Raw genomic sequence first — 27,310 nt, forward strand, 5'->3', positions numbered from 1 at the left:
CGCTGAGCGTACTTGCGACGCAGCTCTGACTGTCTCTGTTCCAACGCCGGCTCTCGTAGCCGACCTCCACAGCCCAAGAAAGCGATCGACTCACTTTTCGGACACATAGGTAAGAGCGCCTTGCAGGGCTTGCCACGAAGGAGCCGGGGGTTTACCGCCCCCGCCACGGAAGCTACCCGTGTCCTAAGCTCCTGTCTTCTCACGACGGCACGATCCAACCCAACACGGGCGGGCGCCTTCCGCCCCTTGCTTTCAGAAGTCTCAAAGCATCAGATTTTTCTGAATCTCTTTAGAGCGTCTTCTTGATAAACTGTACCCTGGTTTCTCATTTCCAGGGTCCTGCAGCCACATTAAGGCGTGGCAAAATTCACACCCCATAATCCTGGGAGCCCCACCAATATGTGGACCACCGCCTGATTGCCTTTTACAAGCATCATTCATAAGGTCCTCGCACAACTGAACACAGCCAAGAATCTCCAAACGGCTGCAGGACTGTGCCAACAGGTACTTGTATGTCAACTGTTTTAGTCAAGCATTCCACTACACATTAGTGACTACCATTTATTTACTCATACGTATATGCTTTCTGTGTTTTTTAAATATTTTTCCCAATACCCAAGTGCATCCAGCACACCAGTTACCTAGCGGCAGAAATCCCCTCCTACTGCTTGAAGAGGTCCGCCACTCATTTTTCCCAGTCCCCTGGTACCACCAACTGGAAGAAAACACCACTTTCTGATTACTGTCCAGGTCAGTAACCAAGTGCCAGCAAGCCAGTGGACAATGACATATTGTTCACTCACATGGTCTCAATTAGATGTTATTGCATCCCTGTATAACTAGCATCAGATTTGAACCTCCTAGACGAGCTCTACAATATTTTCTGAGCCCATTTCCCTCTTTTTCTTTTCTTTCCTTTGTTTTCCATATAGGGGAGACCAAGTCAAGGCAAATGAAGAAGGCTTTCCGCCGAAACGTCACAGGACTACATCATTTTGAGGGCTTTATTCCCCCATTCCCGCTTCACAACTCGATCCGTTTTTAGTCGTTGACCAACCACTAGGTCCCTTTCCTTTAGGAGCCAGTAACAAATCTACCCAGTCTCAGAAAGAAAGAAAGTCTTTTCTCTGACACATGGTCTGGACTCCACACATCCCACATAGGTGTTTGCCTTGTGTTTAAATAATACACCATGTTTCGTTGCATCCATTGCATATCTAGGCAAATCATCGATTGTGCATTCATTTGCCTTGTTTGTTAATTTCCCTTAAGCATTTGCTATCTTTTCTTTGTTGCATTTGTTTAATAAGATGACTGTAATTTGATCCTTATGTACACCAGAAAACGAATTAGTTTCATGTTAGACTTAAATGCGGGAAAAAATTCCCCCTGCATTCACTGACAATGGCTAAATAAAAAGCTACAGTGCACCTTTGAAGGGCTCCAAAGCTCGTCTTTTTTGTATATGTATGACAGTTAGCTTAATGAAATAGCTTTTGCCATACTAAGCATGCTGAATAACTTAGCCTTGACCAAAATGTTTAGGTCAAGAGACTAAAAGTAAGTGGCAGGGTGCCATCCCTTTCGTTTCAAGTATCATTAGCTCTTAAGTCCTTCCACTTGTTCATGATAAAGTTACATAGATAAAGTATTATTTAAGCAGATGAAATGCAAAGGGAAACATTAATAAAAATCTATATAAACTAAAACTGTGAAGAAGTGCTCAGTTGCTTAAATTGTCCACATCCCAGTTTCACCATTTAACCAAAGTGTGTGATCCTGGGCAGACCATGTAATCAGGCTGTGTCTTATCTGCAGCTCTGTAAGTGATTCACTTCAAAGCTTTAATATATCATGCTGTTATTATTTTTTAAAAGCCTGACTTGCTCCATATATAACAATGCAATGTAGGTATTTTGCACCAGAAAATTATTTGCCACTTGGCTTACTTATGACAACGTATTCTAAAGTCAGTTGCATGGCGCCTCCAAGTATCAAAGACTGTTGATGCTCCTTGCGATTTGCTTTCTGTGAAGTAATTTCTGTTGGTGCAATCCATATGCAAATGAGTTGATGTGTATGTATTTTGCCCCACAGCGCCTGGACAGAGCTCTAATAGATGAGTTCCCTGCATCTGTAATGATTCTGCCCTTTTTCATTTTTGTTGTGTTAAAATGCGAGATGCCACTAGTAATGTTACCAAAAAAATAGATTGGGGCACGGGTGGGCGGTTTGTGGCCGCGAATGAGACAACCTGGAATTGCGTGCACTGCATTTGAGGGGAAAGTAGCAGGCGTTTCACGTGGCTGTCCCCCTCACCACATCTTGCAATGCTGAATACTCCACTTACAGGATAATATAGCGAGGCTTTTCATAAGATGTAACTGTCTTTTTTTTTTTTAACCTTTATTTTATTTTGCTTGACACTGCATAGAGGGGTGCATAGCTCTCAACCATTTGGGTCGTGAAGGCGGGTGAAAACACCCGATTTTAGTTTTGGCGGGTGAGACGCCCATTGAAATGAATGGGCGTGCTGGAGGCTTGGCGGGTGAGTCAGCTGTTTACAAGGCGGGTGACACCCGCCAAAAGCGTGAGAGTTGAGAGCTATGGGGGTGTGTAGGGGGTACATACATCAACTTTTACAAAGATCATACAAAAAACCATGTACTTGCAGTAATATACATCTTCATGACAAAATCATATCGCTGAGATGTAACTGTCTTGTTATTATCACAAAGCGCAGCTCGACATTTCATGAACTGTAACGAGTCGTTAATGGCTTCAGTTGAAGCCTCCAATTTTAATGACAAGTTAAAGTTTATGCAATGCCGAGCTTCCTTCCGTTGTGGGTATAGATTAATGACTGTTTATTATTCTGAGAGAAAGCTTTACATTAGCTGCTTCCTCAGGGGCAGCCTTGCGTTTTAATGCAAAACTTTCTCTCAGAATGAACAGTGTTTTTATCTATTACAGCAACGTGCTGTGCGTGCTCTGCTGCTTATGTCTGCGACAGCTCGGAAGAAGGGCCACTGCTCAGGCGTAATACAGCCAATCAGCGATCAGCCGAAGGCAGCCGAAGACCAGGGGATACCGGATCGGTATGGGATACCAAATATTACAGAACACCGCCATTGGTTAGTCCCAGTAGAAAATGCAAGTGTTAGGAATCATGGAAGGCTACCCGCAAAGGTACAGCTGCGAGGCAGGCGCAAGAGGCGTGGCTTTATGGCCAGTTTCCACCTATCAAGGTGCCGGGCAGGTGCACGGGGCGGGGCGGGGCGGGGTTTTATTTCACTTGCGCGTTCCATCTAGCAAGGTGCTTAGCATTTTCAGTCTAGGGGGCGCTCCATCCCGTCCCCGCGCGCAGGTGGAGTGGGCGGGGCCTCGAGTTGTGCAGGTCACATTAAAACGCTCATTCGATCAGCTGCGGAACATTTCGACTTCTCGAGCGGCCGCCGTCGCGAGGCTGTCAGTTGGCTGCGTCCATCGTCGTTCGCCATCAGAGGGGTGTCCCTTCCCGCTGCCGGTCCCCGCGAGGACCCTTGCAGTTGGTTTAGTGTGCGGCGACCCCCATCCCTGCGTGCTCTTCGGATCGTCCGCTGTGCCCAGCAATGGGTTGCCTCCAGCCCCGGTCTACAGGGGGCAGCATGGTCCTCCCCGGGCTGCTCTCCATCGCTTGCTGCCTGCTGCTCCGCGGGGCCTTCGGGCAGAGTGAGTTCCGCGCAGCGGGGGCCGGCTCCGGAGCTTGGGCAGCCGGGGAGGCTCTGTTGGAAGGGCCAATGGCGCTGTGTGCGGGTGGGGAGGTCTCGGGTGCGGCAATTGTGCTTTTAGGACACATGATAGAGTTCCCCCATCCCTCCATTTTAGGGTTTATTTTTTAAAGTATTTGTGCAGTTACAATCCTTTTTGTAAGTGGACCCGTTCCTGGCCCTGTCGTTTCCCTGCCAAGACGTTTTTATTTATTTTAATATATATAATTGAATGGAATCTTGTATGGCTACTACGTGCCTACTACATTTTTTTACTGTCTCCCGCTTAAAATAAGTGTAACCCCAAAATTGCAAGTCTGTGGGGAAATTACATGTTCCCGATTTCTGTTGTTAAATCTCCCTCCCAGGGGCTCCACAATGTTGGCGTGTCCCATTGATCCGGAAAATAAGAGTGGCAAGCTTGTCTAAAAATTCATACTTTTGTGCTTAAGTGTTTTGATGGGTTGGGTAGGCCATCCTCCAGAACTGATATTTCCACTTCTAAGATGACTCTTCAAATGCACACCCCATTTCACTCCCTTGTTATGAAATGTTCCTCTAATATATAAATATAGCCACTTCTAAAATATTTCAATAAACATCAAACGTACGTTTGTACATAAGGGAATTTTAGCCAATGTTCAATCATGCATACATCAAATACTATAGCAATTGAGTGATACAAATATATGTTCACATATGTATATAATGTACAAGTCATTTGAATTATAACAAAACATTTTTAATATAAGAATTTAACCATAAGCCAGTTAAGTTGATGTTGGGTGGATAACCCAAGAGTAACTCGCCCCCTTTGGGGGACATGGCGATGGTGCGTTACAACAGGGGAACTCTTTTTCTCAGTAGGACCAACTCAGCCTTTCATCTTCCTGAGGTTGATAAATGGAGTACCACGTGTGGGTAATAATGGTGAACATGATGAGTGCTTGGGGAGTGGAAGGTTCTGGTATGAAGACTCTTTCTCTATTCTTATAGTGTGCAAACTAAACCAGAGTGTGGGCTTCATGTAGAAAGAGTTTGCAGTTATTGATAAAAGCAAAGTGCTGTTGCTTGCATGGCTCACAATCGGGGCTGTCACCAGAAGTCGAGTTCCTATTTAGGGGGCGCTGATGATGATACAATATATATTAATTTGTATACACGTACTATTAAAAGTAATGTTACTTTTCTGTCTGTTGGAATGCACGGCTCACAAGTGTCATTGCTGTAAGCGAGTTAAGCAATTGAGCTTGGAGTGCACATTCTAAATGGTGCTCTTCTCAAGGCGAGTGCAATGTATACCACACTGCCTTCTGGGTGCAATACACGGAGCCTTCGGACCAATCATGCGTGAAGTGTATTTAATGCACAGAGTGCAAGTGATCACAGTTAATGAAATGTGGTACAGTGGGGTTGCCAAGGATCACAGTGTGGCCGAGTGGGGTACGCTGGGAGTAGACTTGCTTTCCTGGTCCTAAAGTTGATATCCGGGCAGCAGACCACCGCATCTCGGGCCTACCAGGCGTGCCTGCAGAGTGATTGATGGGTATTCCTCCTAGGTTTAAAATGCATCTGAGCTGGTCGCCTTGGTATTCTGTGAAATGCAAGGCAAAGACACCGGGCAGTCCTCCAGACGGGCGGGGCGGGGCGGGGGACTGGTGGAAAGATACCCCCAAAGGTTCTCCTCAGTAGCACGTGACGGGGCCCCCTGTAGGTTTATACTGTTGTGAGCGTGGAGGGACCCAGCTACAAGTGGGAGTACGGGGGTAGGGAGGCGGGGTTACTCAAAGCAGTATTTATTTAGATTTATCAAGGGCCCGGAGGCATCGTGGCGCTGTTACAGGTTACTCGGTGCAAGTTATACAGGTTATACATTGGTTACAGAAACGGATATAAACATTAGATGACAATGTGAGCAAAGTGTTAGCGGCAGTGCATAAGATAAGCGGTCTAGTTGAACCACTTTGTTTTTAGCACTTTTCTGAAGGTTGCCAGGCACGCCCTTGCCTCGTTTAGCATGGATTGCACTGTTTGACATGCATGCCAGGCCTGCCATGCACGCCCTTGCCTCGTTTAGCATGGATTGCACTGTTTGACATGCATGCCAGGCCTGCCATGCACGCCCTTGCCTCGTTAAGCATGGATTGCACTGTTCATGCATGCCAGGCCTGCCATGCACGCCCTTGCCTCGTTTAGCATGGATTGCACTGTTTGACATGCATGCCAGGCCTGCCATGCACGCCCTTGCCTCGTTTAGCATGGATTGCACTGTTCATGCATGCCAGGCCTGCCATGCACGCCCTTGCCTCGTTTAGCATGGATTGCACTGTTTGACATGCATGCCAGGCCTGCCATGCACGCCCTTGCCTCGTTAAGCATGGATTGCACTGTTCATGCATGCCAGGCCTGCCATGCACGCCCTTGCCTCGTTTAGCATGGATTGCACTGTTTGACATGTATGCCAGGCCTGCCATGCACGCCCTTGCCTCGTTTAGCATGGATTGCACTGTTCATGCATGCCAGGCCTGCCATGCACGCCCTTGCCTCGTTTAGCATGGGTTGCAGTTATGAAGCAAGGGGGCCCGGGAAAAGAGGCAGCAGTTGTCAAAGGGACCCAGTTGAATGTTGCAGCCTGAAGGCCCTCGCCCCTTTAGTTTTTTTTTGTTGCCAATTTCACCCTTCAGTAAACTCGCCTTTGTCAAGATGATTGTTCATGGGGTTTGATTACTCTTCGAGGCCAGGCTGAGTATTATGACTTAGTGGCCCGGTAGCTGACAGCATCCATGTTTTGGGGGTGTATAATTCTGTGTGCCGGGATGGTTATTTTTTTATTTTTTTTTTACGGTGGGAGTAATACTCATATTGCCTTAAGCTAAGGACAGTTTATTTTTTTAATTTCGTTTAGTTTTTTGCGAGCCAATCTGGCCAAATACCGGGTCTGAGGATAGTGATGTGCGAGTGCAGGGCGCGGCACCACTCCCCTGTATGACGGACCACATGCACTCGTTTTGAAAGTTGGCATTTCACATGCCCTACAAAATTAGTAAGTGTACATGCTGGGCAGAGCAGTGTGCCGGTATAATGCAGGGAGAGGTAGGTAAAGTATACCGTTCTTTCAGGTTATTTGGTCCATTCAATATGGTTGACGTGACCGTATGTATAGCCCCTTAACACATTAAATGACAGTTCGTGTAGCAACATAAAATCGACGGGTGGAAATATTATTTTGTAGGATGGTATTATCGGTTACACTTGTGTTTGTGGTTGAAGGATGAATAGTGGTGTTCTTGGCGCTACGCAGAGAGTATTATCCCAAGTGTTGGAGTATATTCTTTGGTTTCAGCATGTTGCTAGGATTCTGGACATGAGTATTATTCCCAGAGATGGCTGAAGTTGTCTACAGCCCTGGCGCATTTTCTTTTTTTGCCTGTTCTGAGAACAATTGGTAGCATTTTGGGTTTGCTCACGTATGTTGCACCATATCTGCCATCCTCCCCAGAATTTGGCATACTTTAGGAAGAAAGGTGGTCAAGAAGCAATTTGATTTGTGGAGTCTGCACATCATAGAATATTCTTTAGAACAACTTTGGTTGTGTTTTTATGGTCATATTTGGATTTTATTTGTATGCTTTTGCGCTATGAAAAAATAGCTTCTGGTTGGGGTTAGCATGAGCTTTTTTGATTTTTAATAAAATGATGCAGGCAATTGTTTAAAATGAGATCTGCTAATGATAATCAGACGCCACTTTCATAATTCCCTGGTTCGAAAAGCACATCTGTAACTGTCGCCTGACCTCCCCAGCAGCTGCCATGCAGTCATAACTGGTTTGTGTTCATGAACACAATGTTGGCACTGGTCTGTCCCAATGGGGAGAGGTAGCTGTTTAACCCCCTGCACATCCGGGTCAAAATGCCATAATTATGTAAGCCAACAGCCTGGTTGGCAGACCTAGTGGCTATTGAGATTATGCAATGTTAAAGCCACACACATTAGGTGTTATATTGTTAGCTTAGTGCCTCACTTATGATGGGGCATGATGTGTATTACCCGTGTGCCCTGTCTGCACCCACAGCAACCATGTCGAGTGCAACCAAGAATCCTATCCCCCTGAGGCAGGCCAACAACTTGTTCCAGGGAACCAGAACCCTCCCAGGGAGGTCCACAAGGAACCAGCGGGGTGCTGGTTTTTGATGTAGGTGGACAGGAAGGGGATAGAATTCATGTGGTCTAGAGGCGAGCTTCAGACAACGCAGGGGCTCATTTTTTGCTAGGGTTCCCAACTTCTAATCCTTGCCCCACTTTTGCAGACCAGACACTCTGGCTATGACATCAGCAGGCAAACTTGCCAGGATTGGAAGCTTAATAACAGGCTTGCTCTGGGCCAATCTGCTGTAATATTGTGTCTGTCAGGCTGCGGGGAGGGTGGGTTGATTAATCTTTAGGACACTTTTGAAGGAGGATTCACCTCATGCTCTTTTGGGGGTACAGTCTACTCCAAAGTCCTTGGACCGCAAGCTAAGGGAGTACTCCAATGATGAGGCAAGCTCTTCTCCTTAACAATCATGAACTTTTGCTGACTCCTTTATCCCGCCACAGCACCCTGCCATTGCAACTTGACACTTATTGATACCCTCATGTTTATCAACTGTACCTCATGCGACTATTGGCCTGTTCCCTGCTGACTCGCTCGTGCTTTACAAATGCAAACATACATGCATCTCAAGGGCCTTGGGATGACCAGCTAGCTGGGCAAAGCCCACTGCTGCTCGGATGCTTGCACCAAAGACCTGCCAACGAAGGAGGCCATACTCTGCAAATCCTCCTGGGAAGGGCAGGACCCCACTTGCCCCTTAGCACAGAAAGAAGTCCAGTGTCAGTTTACCGCCTGAAGACAGGCTCGTCTTTTCTCGACTCTTCTGGAGCGGTCGCAGGATCTGCAGTGCTGCCTTTAGAACACCAAATACACTCATACCTGTGAAATGGATATGTTAAACTTTATGTGATGAAACAGACATGACATTGTATAGGATATTACAAAACCAGAACTGAGAAAAACCAGTTGAGTGAGCGTATTCATTTGAGAACTGAACATTCTAGATTATTTTTTTAATTAAAAAATATACACACAGGAAGAGGTTATTCCTCTTCAGATCTAGTGCACCAGGGATACCTGTTGGTAACAACAGCTTGTTTTTCAGACACGTTTGCCTGGCCTTCACCCGATCACCGGCTCCATCCTGTGGAAGCAAACCAGCTCGACCCAACAACCATTGCCTCGACCTGGGTATTTAGTGATTGATGGCTCTGAACCTTGTTCACCCGATAATGTTTTCACACTTTTGTTTTGTTGGCTCCTGCCAGTTGGATTGTTCTGGGGAAGTAAAGACTTCTGATCCTTTTACTGTTTTGTTACTTATGCTAGCAAGGTAACGGCTACATTATTCTTTGAAACTGGGGTGCCCTTACTCCTACAAGTAGTATCACTTGCGCTGTATTGCAGTTGCAAGATAGCGTGGCCCCTTTCTTTGCGGACTGACCTCCCAGCCAGGTGTTTCTACTTGCATGGGGAAGGGTGACGAATGGAATAGACAAGTAGGATAACACAACACGCTATCCTTGTCTTCCCTTTTTGAGAGAGTTCTTCCAGGAGAGCTGCTTCCTGCACCTATCTGCACTCACAAGTCTTTGATTTGTCCCAAGGCGGGACTTGTAAGGGGGGGGTTTTGTTGTGCACTAAACATAGCCCTCTTCCGTTCCTGACTTGCGTATGCCTCCTCCATGGTTTCCGAAAGGCCAGGTCTGTATGTATCCAACAGCTGCTCGTATCGATGCCCAATTAGCCCAGCAGAAACCTTGTCTTGGCTACCAACTCAACCAATCTCAAATATCTTCTACAACCACTGGAAGCCTTCACCTCAAACTGTCTGTGCAGACTCTCCATCGGGAAAGCACACTTCCACTTCCTTTCTGCACACGCTCGACTGAGGTTGCTCCCAGAAACTTGGCGTGATTCTGTTCAGCCCCACAGATGAGAAACTATCGGTATTTGAAGTGGCCGTTTCCCATCCCCGGTCTGCTTTATGACTTCACATAGCTTCTTTATTGATGACCCTGTTATTCCCTACTTGATGTATGTTTATGGCATCGTGATTTACTGAAAGGTGGACGTTCTACATACTACATGGGTTTTAGTTGCAATTGCATGGGTCCAGCGATTTTCATTGATGTGTAGAATCGCAGGTCTGTATTATGACATCTAAGATAATTCAAAATCCCAACAATACTCCAAATGGAGGTTTGGGTGAAGCATATGGAAAGGGAGAGCGGAAGAGCAGGTGGAATTGTGAGTCAACTAGCGTGTGGGAGGAGTTGCATATTGAAATATTGTACTTTGGGGATTGTGTGTCCTGTTTACTGTCTTTCCTGAACTGCTTATGATAGTGCAGACTCTAAGGAGACTCAGCGGGTAAAGAAAAGCGTTTGGGTAGAAGGTGAGTGGTTCAGGCAGTTCGACATGGAGGGTAAATGCGGCTGCCCCCTGCAAACGTGGTTAGGGGGACCCTTCTTTGAGCAAAAGTAATGATGTGAGGCAGGAGGCATTATAAGTATTGTGAAAAATCCAGGGAATGAATCCCCTCTCCCCAAGGGTTGGGGAGAGGGGCAAGCAGGATGAGCAGGGCAATCGGACACTGGTCCCTTTAAAGGCATGGTCCAGTAAAAATTGTTGTTGTTCTTACCGGTCGGCCATGTTTTCTTAAGCCTAAGTGGCTCGATTTTAGAAAACTTTCCTATGGACGTTACCCGAGTTTTCGTCCATTAAATGCACGCGAAAACAGGCACCAGGGAGCCGCCATTTTGTGATAATCCTATCGCTTGCCGCATCGCCCTGGCTGACCTTCTTCTGCGGCACTAAATCAAATCCCCTGCCCCTGAGCCTGTCATCAGCAGACTCGTACCGCCCATTTCCCAACGCCAAAGCACGTCTTGTGTCAAAAATCGCTGCGCCTCAGCTAATGACGTGTCGCCATGGAAATGGCAGGACGCCTCTTTCCTCAATCAGTATAAACAGACCGTTTCCCAACACACAGCAGCAGATTTTCGATTCCATTCCTCTGTTACTTTGAGTATTCTGTGACTCGTTTCTGTGCTCTGGTCAGCTACCTTTGCCGCTTGTAGCCCGTGTGAACACCTGTACCATCTCTGTAAATTATTTTACTTTGTTTACCACACAATGGCTACAATAATGCCCTACATGTACGAGCCCGAGTATACCGAGGAGGAACTACTGGAAAGGGGAGCACGCGAAAACGATGGGGATTCGGACGGTAGTTGGGAGGACGATTCAACAGATGAAGAGCCTGGGCCTAGTCGCATGGACGGCGTTTCCACCTGGTGCACATGCAGTCGGTGCGAGCTAATGCCAACCGAGGACGAGAACTGCTGCTGCCGAGAAAACTCGGGATGCCTGGCCTACATTTCGGAAGGCGAGCCACAACCGCAATGCATCACCGAGCTGCCAGACTTCAGGGCAGCCTGCCTCACACGGGCCGTGTTGAGAATAATGATGGTGCTTATGCACGAACTTCGCGCAACTGTTCGTCCTCGTAATCCGAGTAACGAGTAAGTATACTCTGCTTGTCATGACACTCCTATTTCATGTTCTTCTACTATATCCAAAATTATATATTCATATCATAGTAACGCATGAAAGTTGTTCAATAGTGTGCATTGTCTAGATAGCATTTGTCAGTGCAGAATGCCATTAGTTACAAGAATTGTCATTGACAAACTTTTATTAAACTTATCTTGGCCATTTTAAAAACAGTTTTTCATTCCTTTTCACAGGTGGTACAGGCTGGTGGCCTATCGTTCCTTTACATGGTTGCTCCACGGGAGGCTTGGACACCGCGTTCGAAGAGTGATACCCGCCTGTGCCGTTCGTGCCATAAGAGAAACGTTCCCGAGTGACAGCGGTCAGTACAGGGGATATTCTCTTGCTGTGCTGCAACCTGACCTTTATAATCTTTAAAGTCTTGTATTTTTGTGTCATGAAAATAAGATACAAAATAAAACACCACATATATTTAACGGTTGTTTCGATTTTTTTTAAATGAATCAAGTGTGTCTCCATTCAAGGATGGACGTCGGACATCTGTGCTCTGAATGGGTGAAGGTCTGGTTGCTTTGAAGCAGGGTGGTCACTATCTATCTATCTAAGCTAACATAACATATTCTTGATAATGCATGCACTAAATAACACTTGTTCAAAGTCTTTCAGTAGGTTATGTCTCTATAAAAGTCACACATATATCTATACTAACAATTACCATTGGATTATACAGGCCTTGGGTTAAGGGTCTTGACCACTATAATACACCGGTTGAAGTGTGGGTCTGTGCTCACAAGGATCTCCGGTATGTGGCATTTGTTATTGATGAGCAACGATATACTATCAAAGGCAGTTCGCACCCGTGGATGAGCGCTGGCATGTGGGGCTGTCTGGGGCGCGAACGGCCAAGGTGCCAAACTACATGTACACTTCAAAAGGTATCCCACGCCAAGGGGCCATCGGTCACATGGCCTCCTCAGACCCCGTGTCTCCAGCCAGGCCTCCCCTTGAAGCAGGCTGCCCCTCTAAGACCACGACATACATATGTCATTCATTCACAAACACACCCCTGTTACTAATACTTTAGAAACCACTTGATATGTCTCATGAGAACATCTTTGTGCTTTGCAAGTCAACTCCTGAACTTGCTACCTGGCAACCACTGAGATCTACGCTAATCTGCTCGTCATGCTATCCGTGAACTTCTTCGACCGCTTAGACCAACCCATCAGTGTGCTACCTGTGGCCACCCACCTATTCTCCTGCAACATACTGCTCTGCTTGCTGAATCCAACTGTTTGTTGGTCAAGGTAAGGCCATGTATCCTAGTCATATTTCGCAGATTTTAAAATTTCTATCTATTTGCGAGTAGAGTACACAATAGTGCTATGTTCATTGGTCTCATTGCTATTGACTTGAGTTTCCATTGCTATGCTATCAATAGATCTGTTTATTTTCATCTTTGTCTATTGTCATCGAATTGCATCCTTCGGGGGTCCAGTCTATAATGTAAGCATGTTTCCTTCTCGTGCAAGACAGAACATCCAAGGGACGAGTCACATGTTCAGATTTCAGTCAAATCAATTATACATTTCTGCAACTTATGCAAATACTAAGCCGCACATAATGAACTGGTATAGTTCCTGCGACCAAAACAAACCTTGCATTGATCATTGTATGATTCATTTACTTTTGTTTCAAATCTTTATTCTTGAAGATTGTATAATAATGTCTATATTTACTTTTCAGATTTATCAACAATGCCTGCCTGTTCGATTAGCGGTTGCCCTTCGAAGACCCATGCGAAATCTGAAGGCACTACAATGCATGTATTCCCGAAAACTGTTGATCGAATAAGAGAATGGGTCAGACATTGCGGATATCCACTGGATGAGCTGGAAAGTAGAGTCCAACAAGTCTTACAGGACAAGAGGGGTGATCGATACCGCATCTGCAGCCGGCACTTTTCCTTGGACATGTACACCACATCTTGGGTAACAGAAGAATAAACAGCGAATGACACGGAAATTGCTCGCAAACGCTATTCCCACTCTATTCGTCCACATTCCGCCACTGGTGCGTCAAGTGTCCGGATTTAGCTTTAGGCCTTGCAGTAGTGTGTAGGTAGCCGAATGGATTAATTGATATTGTAGGTGTTCTATCCCTTGTAGTAATTTCGATATTGATTTGAGTGTATAGCTTTTTGAATAATACATTTATCAATATATTCTTTCATAACCCACAAACGAAATGTGTATATATATGGGAACAGGGAACTGTGCTGCATTGAGCATTTTACAAGTATTCTGTCGCCTTACATGGCTATTTTTAATATTGGCATTTCATTATCAATCATTAATTTACCTTTACAACTTCTTGACTATCCCTTGAATCTGAAGCAAGAACATTCTACATCATTGTCGCGGTTATCAACCACTTCTAGTGCGTATCAGGTAATCTTACTAGGCTAATCCGCTACAGACTTGTTTTATGCATGTCAAGTAATAGTTTTATTCTATCGTGTAATTATTTTACCGAATGTTTGGTTAATGCTTTCCAATTGATATACACCTTAGTTATCGTCCACTGGTGTTTGTTTTCAGTTATAATTAGTGTTATCCATACTAATGCAAGTACTGTCTTTCAGGGAGATGCTGAAGCGTCTGCCACATCTACAACATTTCTAGATGTTCTTCACCAGCAGGAGGTATGGATACTGACAGCTCCATCGAGCGTCATCATCGGAGCTGGAATTCTTGTCGTTTGTTCTACACAATGTTTCATTCGTGGTTAGCCGTTGATATGTACCTGTGCTGTCGACCCCAGGTGTGTTTTCACTATTGTAATCCTCACTAATGCAAGTACTATGTTTCAGGCAGTTGATGGAGCGTCAACCCCTGCACTTGATGCGGAGCCTGACATTCAAGCACTTCCAGAGGAAGTGGAAGCGGGACCATGCGTATACGAATCGGCGCAACAGCTTTCGGAAGTGCGCACTACATTTGCAACATCCATAGATATTCTTCCGCAGCACGAGGTATGGATACTGACGGCTCCATCATGCATGATCATATAACGTGATTCCATTTGCTATACTTTCTTCCCTATTAACGCAAGTGCTGTGTTTCAGGGAGATGCGGATGCCTCCTCTCCATTACAACCATTCATGGCAGTCCATGCAGAGCCAGAGGTATGGATACTGACAGTTCCATCGAAATAGATCATCACAGGTCGAATACTTGTCGTTTGAATGTTTCACACAATGTTTAAATCATGTTTGGCCATTGAGGTGTACCTGTGTATTCGTCCTCACGTGTGTTTTATGCTAACAATATTTTGATACATAGTAATGAAAGTACTATGTTTCAGGGAGACGATGGAGCCTCATTGCGTGCTGTCTATGCGGATACAGAAAATATAGTTGTTGCAGGGCAAGAGGAAGGGAGGACATGCGGAAACTAATCGGAGCTACAGCGTGCAGATGTTGAAGGTCGAGTCAAAAAGTTGCAAAGAAAAAAAAAACAAAAAAAGGTTAGTTACAAACAGTTCATAACTTTAAAAAAATGGACTATTGTATGTTTTTTTTCCAGTCAATTGGACTACACTTTATCTTGTGTTTAATCTGAACATCCCTTTTCAAATCTCTCCTAGTTACCCGTGGGTGTCAGAACTATACATACACAGACACTGAAGCGAATGAGAGATGTTGCTTGCCAGACCATGTACACTATGGAGGAACTATTAATTGAGGCGAGGCGTGTTCAGGCTCGAGATGCTAATGTCCAGTGGCCAGAACATGAATTAACTGTATTTGGAGAATACAGCAAAGTTGCATTGGACCATTGCTACAGTGCGACCGCACCACCACAAGAAGATGATATTGAATGTATTGAAGATAGCTCTGAAGTAGTTGCAGATCAATTCACACAATCTACACCCGCCAAAAAATTGCCACCCAAAAACATGTCGACATTGTGTTCTCCCATCAATGTTGAAGTAGCAGATGTCGAAAGGACAGAGAATGAACCAGCCGCAGCATCCATAGACTCATCAGAACTTGATAGCAGTGATATTACTTTCCAATGTGTTGAAATCTCTGCAACGTCACAGGCCGAAACAATGGTGACGCAGGATGACAGTCTAATGAAAGAGCAAATACATTGTATGTCGACCGTTGTTTGATGGAAATTATAAGTATGCTGAAATGTGGGCATTCAGTTAGAGGGGAAAGTATGTGGGAAGCCATTGATTAATGTAACTTGTCAAATAAAAGGCAGTAACGTCAAAATAAATGCCGCCTGTAGATTAAATCATAGGTTCTCATGCTCTGCACAAACGATGCTGGGGAAAATGCCAGCAGGCAATCTCCTGTGTGCAGCTGCATCACTTTTTAGCGGCTCCAGTTTTAGAAAGTTAGAGGCTTTCTTTCAGTTTGTGGGACTCAATTTCATTTCTAAATCGCTGTACTACATATACCAACGTGATTATCTGTTTCCGGCCATTAGTGATGCTTGAAAAATTGTCTCTAGCAAGTACATTCGAAGGGAAACGTTTCAGGCTAGCCGGCGATGGACAGTGCGACAGCCCTGGATTTTCTGCTAAGTACTGCACTTACCACATTCAGGACATGGATAGTAAGAAGATCGTGAGTTTGGTGGTCGTGCAGGTAACACAATGTACATCCTCAGTGGCCATGGAGAAACTAGGATTTATAAAATCAGTGGAATATCTACAATCAAGGGGAATGCACATCGACCTCATAGCCACGTTTTGAAAGTATTTTGCAGTGGTCCCAGTCTATCACCAACCATCTCTGGTGGAGCTCAAACTTGTGAAGGGTCAGTGGAAATGCTACTCGAAAAATGGCGGTCACTGATGCACCACTGTACCAACGTTCACCGCTGGTCAGAAAACCTACATTTCCACCATGTGAACATGACCCTTTGTCCCCAGAGGAGGCAAGGAAGAAGTGGTTGATTCCATCTTCACCGACACACAAAGCCATTGAGAAGATTGTTTTCGACAACTCTATCAAGAGATTTGAGAGGACTGACAGAATTCTGTCACACAGGAGATTTGGAGGTGTTCCACAATATGTGCTTAAAGTACAGGCCAAAGCGCTTGCATTTTAGCTTTCGGGGCATGAAACATCGCACTCTACTAGCGGTCTTGGCCCATAACATCAATGTCGGACGTGAACAATCTAGGGGTAAAGTAAGGTTGCTTCGCTACACTAAGGTGTTTTCAAAACGAAGTAAGCAATGGGTGATCAAACCAGTCTATGATGAAATGCAGTTCGACTTTGTGAAAGGTCTTATTGTTGCTGTGTTAGAGTAGCACAGATATGGTATTTTGGACGTTTCTGTGCAGAGCAGTGATCCATTGCCACCTAACATTGCAACTGTGCCATGTCCACCAGAAGCACAGCTGGTTGTGAAGTACAAATCCCGGATTAAATAATTGCAATACGATTGTCTTTTTGTAAATAAATGTTATTGTACAGTGTACCTGTAACCCTAACCCCTACCTTCACCACAATGGGTGGCGAACAAGCTGGGTGTCATCTTTGAATTCTCTCTTCATATATGTATGTATATATTATTCTCATCTCATGTAAATGTTGTGCACAGTTAACGGAGGGGAGGCTTGCGTATTGCAAATAATAAAACAAACAATAAATCTCACTTTTAACTCCACTCCTGTGGTACTTTATACTTTCCCTGACCTTCCGCCAAAAATTAAATGTCTCCATTTGGGCTGCAAATGTCGCAGACGGGGACAAAATTGGGGGCCTTAGAATCCGCCAAGCGGGCCGTGGCATTTGGGAGAGAAGCCAGTTCGCATTTGCACATTGTGGCGCAATACATAGAGGGATTCTAAACTTCAAGTTCTCACAAATGCCTTTACTACGGGATGTTGCAAATAAAGAATGCGAAGGACAGCGGCTTTGATTTTCAGCTCGCGCCCAGAAGAGGCCCACAAGTCTCACTGGAAGTATAAGGGTCTATTTTTTTTTTTTGACCTTCAGACAGGGACCATGCCGAAAGAACTTCATTTGAAGGGGGTGCGCAATAACGTAAGACGATAAGGCAGAAAATAGACTGAGTTTCATTTTAGTTCAGTATAGGAAAAATCGTTGTCAAGAGCACGGTCCAATTTACAGACTGCATTACGCAGAGACGCAATGGAAATTTCAAATATAATGTGAGTAAATCTTTAGACACTTTTATACCGGAATGAAGAATTAATGAATGACTGGATGCATGAATGAATGAAGAGCTAGGAAAAGCAAGGAAAACGTGTTTGTAGTGGGCACATGGGCATGCAGGTCCACTGGTCTCACCGATCTCGGTCCTTGGCCCAGCCACTTTTCTCTGCACTGCCTACCTGCACTACGGGACTCTCTATATCCTTCAGCCCCTTCTCCCGGCATTTACCTTGCACTTGCCACCAGCTGGTCCTATTATTTATCTTGTATTCTACTAACCATGTACAGCACTTTTACGCCCCTTCCCCAAGTGCGATCTGAAAGACACCTGGCCTAGTAGGATCGTTGTCGGTCTGCCCTTGTTCCCCCCGCCTCGTCGCGCCTTGACAACACTTGTGTATAGGCGTGTTACAAATGCCATATCATTCCACACGCATGTAGACTGCCGTTTCTCATTGTGTCTTGGCCTCGATTTTATTTTGTACTTTTCGCATTGATTTTAGAGCCGAACATACTCCATTGAACTATTCTTGCAAGCAAATAGTTTCTGATCGGCCGTAATAAATAAAATAATTTTTTTGTTTTCATAACAGGTATTTGATCCCCGTTATGCTACTGTGATCGGTTCATCGGTTTGAGACACCGGCAGACGGATTCTTCAATGGACACCTGCAGCTTCGTGTGAACAACTGGAGCACCTTGACAATATTATGGGACGATCGGCAGGGGCCCACATGCCCTTACGCTTTACTAGTGGCAAGAAGCAACATATCAACCTTTATGATGGACTATTGCCTAGTTGATGGAACAGCCTTGCGGTTCACCGTGCTTCTTTTAACGAAAACTAACACCCTGTGTACCATAAAGAAACAGCGCGTGACTCAATATAAACTTATCTGGATTTGCGGATACAGATAAAAGAAAATAAATGGCTTTCGGAGTTCATATGGCAATTGCTGAATATTCTCTAAACATTTAATGTCAAATAAATGTACTTTACCAAATGTACTGTGTTACTGTTTGATTTTAAAGTACAGTTTCATATTCCGAATTGTGGCGCGCTGTGTTGTGAGATGGTCTGTGTTGGTTTCCGGGTTCTGTGTGGCGTTGTGTAGAAGACGACTGGGTGTGTTTGCCTATGCAGCACAGTAACGTCACAGAGAGAGGCGGGGAATATGAATGTTTTGATGTCAGGCTCGGGGGCGGGGGATTTGATTTAGTGCCGCAGAAGCAGGTCAGCCAGGGCGATGCGGCAAGTGATAGGATTATCCAAAATGGCGGCTCCCTGGTGCCTGTTTTCGCGTGCGTTTAATGGACGAAAACTCGGGTATGGTCCATAGGAAAGTTTTCTAAAATCAAGCCACTTAGGCTTAAAAAAACATGGCCGACCCGTAGGGACAATACAATTTTTTACTGGACCATGCCTTTAACATGGATGACTGGGTTTCTGACCTGTGTACATTGCCGCCTGCTCGTGGAAAATCGGACCAATGGAATTGCTCCTTTGATTCCATGGGGACCCCTAAAAACAACCTGAGCTCAGTAGAATGAGAGGGAAGCACCTGGTGATGCTGAAACTTGGCCCTACGTAGCCCCACAGAGGTAGAGCTGGGAGCCACGCGGTTAGTGTGGTGTGCAGAAACCGAAGGCAGTGAGTGAAATCCTACTCCTCTAAGGCAGAGACCCTAACATGTCGGGGGCTGCTGAGGGAGGACGCAAACCTGCAGAAGAGTACTGACACGCTGCAGCATCAGTGCAGAGCACCTGGACAAGGAGGTGAGATTTGGAGCCGCTGACTGCTCAGACCATCAAGGAGTCCAGGGTGTGGAGCTGCCTGGGCCTGAGAGACTGCCTCCACCCACGAACCTCGCTGGTGGAGACAAGGTATGCAGTAACGTACAGGTTTCTGCTGGAGGGTGGTAAACCCAACCTGCAGGGCAGAAGCGCAATTCGGGCAGAAGCACGAGGAGTGAACAGAAAGGGCAGGAGAGACCCTGGCCCAGACTGCGCAGAGAGCTTGAATACTCCAGGCATGGGTGTGAAAACTAAAGCAAAAAGGGGCTGAAGAAGCCCGTAACACAATCCAGGCTGAAAGCATAAGGACTCTGCGAGTGGGTAAGAACAAGGAAGCAGGAAGTGCTGGAGAAGTCCATGAGCCATTCTGGGCTCAGTGTGAATACCCCCTACCAAGCGGAAGGGGCTGAAGATACCCCACGAAGGGGTGAGCTAAAGCACATAGCCCAGTCAGGGTTGAAAATCTGAATACCCATCAAGTGGGTAAGACAAAGCAAGCAGACGGAGCTGGAGAAGCCTGTGGCCCAGTCAGGGCTGAAAGTGAGATTACCCCATGAGTGGGTGAAACCGAGCAACCAGTGAGGGCTAGCAAGAGCCTGTAGTCCACCCAGGGCTGTATCGACCCCGTAGCTGACCTGAGGCAGAAGATGGGACAGGATGCTCACAGACTAACTTGTTCACAGCTATGAATACTGGCCTTCACAAGTCTGACGACTGCATCTCAGGAGACTGAATAAAACCAGGGGCTATGTGGGACATTTTGTTTGCTTGAGCAAGGAACGTAGAGACCTTTTTGGCGATCCCTTTGAAGGACTTGAAGCAAAGGTGAGAACCTGTGTGTGGGGGAGAGGGGTGTCGGAAAACCTGCCACTGCTAAAGATTACCCGGGTAAAGAAACCCTAGACTAAGCTAAGTTTACGACACTTTTCTGTTTCTTTCTGATGGCGTTTGGGCTGTAATAGGTTAGCATAGGTTTCAGACTGAGGACTGAACTTGTTTTGTGAAGACATCCTATCAAGCACCCATTTTATTGTTTTGTAGACAGGGAATCGGCTGTGGAGATTGGGTTGGAGTAGGGTTTCTCTTTGTGGTTCAAACATACCTATTGGTCTGTCTCCTATGTCTGATTTACCGAAGGATATGGAAGTGTGCAGGCTAATTAACATGCAGCTGGCGGATTCTGGTGGATTCTGCTATCCGTTCAAAGGGACAAGTTCCAGATGTCTGAGGGCAAGTCTGTTTTGCACTTTCTTTGTTTGCAGTGACTGCTTGCTTACTTATAAAGCTGCCCATGTTTCTCCGCATAACGAGGCTCGCCAATGCTTGTCTGTCTTAGCAGTGATGTACGATCTGTTGCTAAATTGGCATTCCAGATGCGGTGTTTTTTTTAACAGCTGAATTCGTTTTATATAGACCATATGGCTGCTCTGTCTCTCATGGGAATGTCGTGTTTTTAGCCCTCTTTGGAGTCTAGGTCTAGGTCCAGAGCAGTGTCCAGGTATTGGTCATATTCGTGGAGACTGCCAGTGCACAATTGTCATATGCCATCTCTACATCCACCATTTTATGGTATTTGGGGGGCAGAAATAGTGTTATGCAGTTTTTAATCCTGCACCAGTTAACCATGATGGTAGCTCCAGGGCCCCTGGGCTTGTCCGTGCACTCGCCGTGAGGGGTTCCCAGACCATACTCAGCAGAAAGGGGGCTAGCTAATAAAGGGCAAAGGGGGGAGGAGGAACCAACGTAGAATGGTGATGCACGATGCTCCAAGAAGCCTGAAACGTTCCATGAATCAGGCCCACGGTGTCTACCTACATAGTGGATCATTTACTTGATTGCGGATTTGACATGGAATATTACAAAATGCAGTGTATAGCTTTGAGGTGTACCCAAACAACCCACTTGAAAAGAATCTGCGTTCATTGATTACGATATTTATTTTTTATTTTTCCCACAATACAAACTCTACAATAGTGCTGGGAAAGCAATGTCCAGGGGGACAAAGGAGAAGCAAAATCTTCAGGCTGGGGCACGATGCAAACGTGACAGGATCACACACGCAAGGAAGAAAGTGCCCTGGAGCAATAGTCGTCAATTGGATTCAGACAAACGTCCAATAATTTTTTCTTAATAGACATTTCTTATGATTTACATCTTTTTAAAGAAGTAACACAATCATGAATTATATAATTAAAACAAATAATTACAGCCCTATCCTAGAGCACCAAAAATGCTCCCCACACACTTCTCAATATACTCAGCACTCGTAATCACATTTATACCACACACATGCAATATTTCAAACGTAATGAAAACGCAGACAAAACAGAGGGACACAAACAAAATGGAAGCATCTACAATATCCAATCTTATTTGCTATAAACAGACCATGCAAGCATCAGTCCTATATTACAAATGTCTTCACCAAAAATCCATGTATTCAGTGTCGTCGTCGACTCGTGTTTCGGCTTGAACATGGGTCCTCGGAATAAATCTCGGACTAGCCTCATCAGGACAAAGTGGTTGGAATGTGGAGGGGAAGGGCACGTGTCGGCTCAACAATGACACTTGGCCAGAAGTTTGCCTGAGGCAATGTATCACTTGATCCATCTCCATTGACCATCCATGGCTGTGGGAGTGGCATCCATATGTCCTGTGCTGCGGTCATCTGGTGTCACTGTGCAGACCAGAAGCGGTAGTCAGCTGGAGCCGTTAACTACAAAATGTAGCGCTGAATTCTAGAAAAAATGCTTCTGGCGGTCCGTGAATAAGCCTAACGGGCTGTCCCGTTGATCATGCTGCACCAAAGCAATAAGCTGAGCTTGTGAAAGGTCATGTGGCAGGTTGAGAGTGATGGGGCGATCTCTCTCCCTCTGCATGCAGCGAGCCTGGCACCTTTCTGTGAAATGTTCCAGGACTTGAGCTTGCCTTTGGCTCGCAGAGGTCAAGCTTCCTCAGTGCCAGGGTATCCTTATCAACATGACTGTAGTGAGACATGCACATGGGAACAGTGGAGCAATGCCCTTCTACTTACTCCCCATGCCATGAATGTCCAACTTCTATAGGCTGGCAAGGTTTGGTACTGTAAGTCTCAAAAATACTACACTGAAACAAGAATGAAAACACACACGGGAGAGATCACAAGACACATAATGAACAGAATGCATATTTATTCTGAGCCAGCCTCATTGAACAGGAGAGCAATCTACCGTTATACAGAGCGATGACGCATTTTACAATTGCATGCTTAGCAAGCATTTCTATGGCAACCTGCATTCTATAGATCTGTAGCTACGTAAATGCATATTTCAACATAGCATAATCGTGTACTAGTTCACAACATGTTTTATATTCTAAGTACAGCAAGGCTATAGTGTAACATTACCGTCTCTTCGCACAAGACGGTCCAGGCTATTTTTGCAGGGAAGGCTATATCTGACAGTCTGCTAAGACAGGTTTATTATGAAAACATCTACAACGTGTTCAGCTACTCTTTCGCACTTAGCAAACCTTATTCATAATGGACAAACAACCACATTTTAGCGCTTCGCAACACAGAACGTGCGTTTTACAAAATAGCTAGTTAAATCTACATTTCTACATGGCTCTCAGCAAATGCCGATCTATGAGAGCTGAAAACAAAATATAATGTTAAACGTAGCTTATACTAAATGGATGCATGAATGGATTAGTCCACGTTAACTAAACCATAGATAAATGCAGATTAACAAACGGCCCTTTTAGCGTGCTAAGCCATTCTAGGATAGTAATACTAGACAATAGTGTGGCATGTAACATGACTGGTATCAGTCAAAACATGGATATAAACGAAGCAAGTAGTGTAGCTAGATACTCAAGCATGCTAACATAGTGTAATAGTGATACTGGGACATTGAAAAAGCACAGTGACCCTCTATCAATAGTGTCCTGGTGAGACAAGGCAAACCTTTGGGAATTTACCATAATACATAGCTGGCAAATGTCAGATTTCTGGAAGCATGTATATAGCAAAGAAACTAAGCAAGCTGTAGCATTGTATAAATAGGCGGCATCTTAAGTAGATGACTGCAATAGTGACACATTGTTGGTGTATTCATCCTAACAACCTTTGGGCATTTTTCAATAAAGGTGGGTGCTGAATTGTTGCATCTCCAGGAGCAAAACCCTGGCTTGTGCTTCCTGGAAGTTCTCGAGGATTGATGAGAACTTTATGGAGGATGGGTAGTGGTGTGGGAGGCAGATTTCCTCATGGGCTGAGGCTAGACCTATGTTGCAGTTACCATGCCCTGTTAAAGAGGTTAGCAATTGGATCTTGGTTCCAACAGGTGTGCAGGTCTACTTTCGGCATCATGGCTTTTTCCACGAATAAGGTGCCACTTGCATGTATTATTCATTTACTTATTTGGATGTTCTGTGGAGTGCTACCATCTCGGGTGGCTTCAACGCGCCAGTCTGCCTTGTACAAAGGAACCAAATGTGAAGAGCATGTGGTAGGACATGATACAACATAAACTGGTTCCTTACAGACATTCTAGCCCTAAAAACAATGGTGGGGATAACCATTTCAGTCAAAAGATTGCAATTGGGAATGGAGAATGTAATGGTCAAAATAAATAGTTGGGTAAAGATGAAATGCAGGAGGAGGTGCAAGTCCAAATGGGAGTGTGACAGTGGACCCCACCCACCAAAGAAAGTGACTATTATACTGTGGGGTTAAGACTCTGCTCCAGGATCAAATAAACTGCCTCTAGCAATGTTGGGCCTTACAGTGCAGACATCCTTTTGGTAATTGGAAAACTCACTGGCGGCTGACAGACATTTCACTCGTCACTGCCGCACATCAAAATGCTGGTTGCATTGAAAATAAGAATACAAAATGGGCCCTAGGCACATTGACAAAACCAAAAAATGAAGGCCTACTTTTAAATACAAGTGATTGAGGCACCAAAGTGCACTTTTCCCAAAAAACAGACCATGGACACGTAGGCACTTCTGCAGTTGAAACAAGAAGACTGGAAAAATGAAACTACACTGCAGAAGTAAATGTAGGATGTGGATTAAGGAAATGGATGGCTTGTCAAATCTGTTTTAAAAGAAGTGCAAGTGAATAGGAAAAACTGAATATATTTTGGATTTCAAGAAATTGGTACAAGTCCCATGTAGACCAATGTAAAAGCCTCATTATTTTGCTGTTTATAGGCACTGAATGAAGAGCTGTGTTTGGCTCACATTGTTCTACAGAAACACTGGGTGAGCCCATAAGACATTTTCACTTCCCCATCACAGCAAGCCAGGTCAAGCCCTGCATCTGCTTTTTATGTGAAAGATCTCCTTGAAGCTCCCAGAGCCAAGAAAATGGGTGGAGCTTGGGCCGGACTAAGGCTTTTAGTAGTTCAACAGCTGACTGCTGTGAAAAACAGAAGATTGATTTAATGGGTTGAACCCTTAGAAATATGTGTATTTCACATTTGATTCGTGGTGTAGCCCAAGACCTAACTCGCAGTGGTGGGTTACAGAAACGGACCCATGAGCATGCTGATGAAGATTGTCTTTCTGCTCTCAAAGATAAGCGACGGATAATCCATTAGCCCTAACAGAAATAATTTTTATGGATTAATTGCAGGCAGTCAATAAAGGAAGCCAGTGGACAGATCACATTGTCAGTTTGAAGAGAAATGTATGTGATATTGAAAGAAAAATGTGCATGTCAATGATTGCCACGAGTATGTGTAGGATCATATTTTGCATTTTCTCGAACCATAAGTCGCACATAATCGTTCAAATATCTCTAAAAAGCTTATGGAAAGCTCCACTCAAGAACTAAAGCTACAACCCAAAATGTATTTATAGCTCCCCAGAAAATGTCACGAAGCAGAGAATTTGGTAGACCGTGGCTTAATAAATTAAATATCTGTATAGGAAATCTAAGGTAAATAACTGTTATAATTTTTTAGTAATTTGCAAAAGCAGATTTGTGACTCAATGAGACGTTTATTGGGTGTGGCATAGGCAGACCGTTTGAGGCATATATATATATCTATATATATATATATAATATTATGCTTTTCTGTAAAATAAAGAAAAATTGCCATGTTACAGTTTTCAAGTGCAAAATTGATGTGTAAAAATGTTTGGGTGGCCTCATCCTTCCCAGAATCTAGGCTTGGCAACTGAACGGGCCAATCGAGCAAGAGGGTGGCCTTGAATAAGAGGATGGAAGATAGTTGTCCAGAAAAACGTATGAGCTGGCATGTCGTCATTTAGACATTTTGTGGGTATGGTTTAAGATTCGTAAAGGTACGCACAAGGAAAAGCTGAGACACTGCCTGAAATTACCTGATTTGGAACTGCTGATGAGATTGCTGAAGGGAACCAGGAGAGGGGACAAAGGCCAAGATCTATGAACCAGGAGAGGCAACATGTAAGGCTTGAGCCTGGAGAAAGTCCATGGCTGAAGAGTCTGATGGTCCCTGACATGTACCTGTTGTATGACTTGAGCCTTGATGTCCTTTTTCCTGAGCACAAACCCAGAGCTATGTATGTAAATGAACGTGTCCATCCACCTCAAGCTTTGTGGGGATCTGATTGATTAATGTTCCAATTGATTCAGTGTGCACACAAAGCAGATCCTTAGTATTTTTTTTATTAAACAATTTAATTGATTCCCACATAGCCAACTACGTGGGGTGATTTAGTTGAAAATCTAACTCCACAACATTGCTACCAGTCTGGATAAGAAATATTGTCTGTAAAGTAATAGGGTACTCGTTGCTAACCCCAAAATTCCCTTTTGTTTAAATCTTTATGATGCGTTTAAAAAAATAAATACATATACATTTTTGTTGTTGGTCCCATTATGAATGTATTTGTAATAGCCCCACTGGTGGTTTATTTTCTTCTTGCAGATGTCTAACCGCTCATATTTTCTTTACGCAGGTACCTGCCCATCTCCAACCAGATTTAATTCTGGCCAGTTGCAATCACAATTTGCATCTCTGACTTCTTTTCCTGTTGGTACCAGAGTGAGTTATGAATGTCGTCCGGGTTATACATCAATCTCTGGCAAATCGAAAACGATTGAGTGCCAAAACAATTTTCAGTGGACCGTGATCCCTGAATTCTGTGAGCGTAAGTATTTTTACCCTCTATCCTCTTTCAGCTGAACAGTTTGTTGTCCTCATTGTCTCGCATGTTCTGTTTCCATAGAAGTTCTGCTGTATCGTACTGTAAGATCTATCACACATTAAACAGTTTGCTCAGGGCTCAGCATGCAAGATAACACCCACCTTCGCGCTTCTCTCTGTCTCAAGGAGGCCTGATCCGTGTTATGAGGTAATAAGGTTTCACTCAGAGACCCCTCAATGGTCCCGCTTGGAGCGAAGTGGAGCCTCCAGGGAAAACCCCTGAAGGGGGAAACCCTGTGATGCGCTGCTTGAGTGCGAGGACTCCGGAGGGCAGCTGGACCCCTGGGATGCTGTTGTCTTGTGAGTAGTATCCTGGTGCAGGTGATTACCAGGATGAAATCTGAGATGGTATGAGCAGAGTACATAAGGTTACTTATGGTATAAAGAGTAATAGAAACTGAAAGGGAGTTTGTGAAAAGAATAGCTTACCCTAGAATACAAGGAATGAGTGGTCTTGGAGGAGAGAACCACTGGATCAGAACCTGAGGTAGTGGAAAGAGGTCAGTCAGATCTAGCAGAAATGGAAAGTTCTGAACTATGAAAGACGGGGAAAGCAAGCTTTCATAAGTTACATTCCGGCTGAGATGCCAAACCCGAAGTCTGTGGATAGCTGATCCCTTGCTAATGCTGAAGATATCCAATGCCTAGTGTACAATTTCCTGAAAAGGGAGCGACAGCTGATTACGGTACAACTGGCGATAACAGGGGAAAGCAATGCGGGCTGCCGCGCAACGTACCTAAAAGCTACAGCCGGAACTTGAGTAG

At 44.8% G+C, this 27,310-nt stretch overlaps 1 protein-coding gene and 1 long non-coding RNA gene across 27 annotated transcripts in view; both read left to right on the forward strand.

Moving 5' to 3' along the window:
• The first annotated feature begins 372 nt into the window (after nt 1–372).
• Nucleotides 373–1,037, forward strand: LOC138520081 (uncharacterized). Its single transcript, XR_011282777.1, has 3 exons — nt 373–504; nt 621–750; nt 933–1,037. It is a non-coding gene; the product is annotated as an uncharacterized lncRNA (long non-coding RNA).
• A 2,322-nt stretch (nt 1,038–3,359) lies between these two features.
• The window catches only part of LOC138520852 (membrane cofactor protein-like), a 382,475-nt gene continuing 358,524 nt past the window's right edge, over nt 3,360–27,310 (forward strand). For 5 of the 26 annotated variants that reach the window (XM_069633236.1, XM_069633244.1, XM_069633237.1 and 2 more), the window contains exons 1-2: nt 3,368–3,711; nt 26,298–26,489. In XM_069633236.1, the coding sequence (XP_069489337.1) occupies nt 3,612–3,711; nt 26,298–26,489 (292 nt within the window). In that variant the 5' untranslated portion in view covers nt 3,368–3,611. Of the gene's footprint in view, nt 3,712–26,297; nt 26,490–27,310 lie in introns of all 26 variants that reach the window. The other 21 variants (XM_069633232.1, XM_069633238.1, XM_069633239.1 and 18 more) reach the window with 9 other exon arrangements.

This window comes from Ambystoma mexicanum, chromosome 13, assembly GCF_040938575.1.
Source record: "Ambystoma mexicanum isolate Mex_15411 chromosome 13, UKY_AmexF1_1, whole genome shotgun sequence".
Lineage (NCBI taxonomy): Eukaryota > Metazoa > Chordata > Amphibia > Caudata > Ambystomatidae > Ambystoma > Ambystoma mexicanum.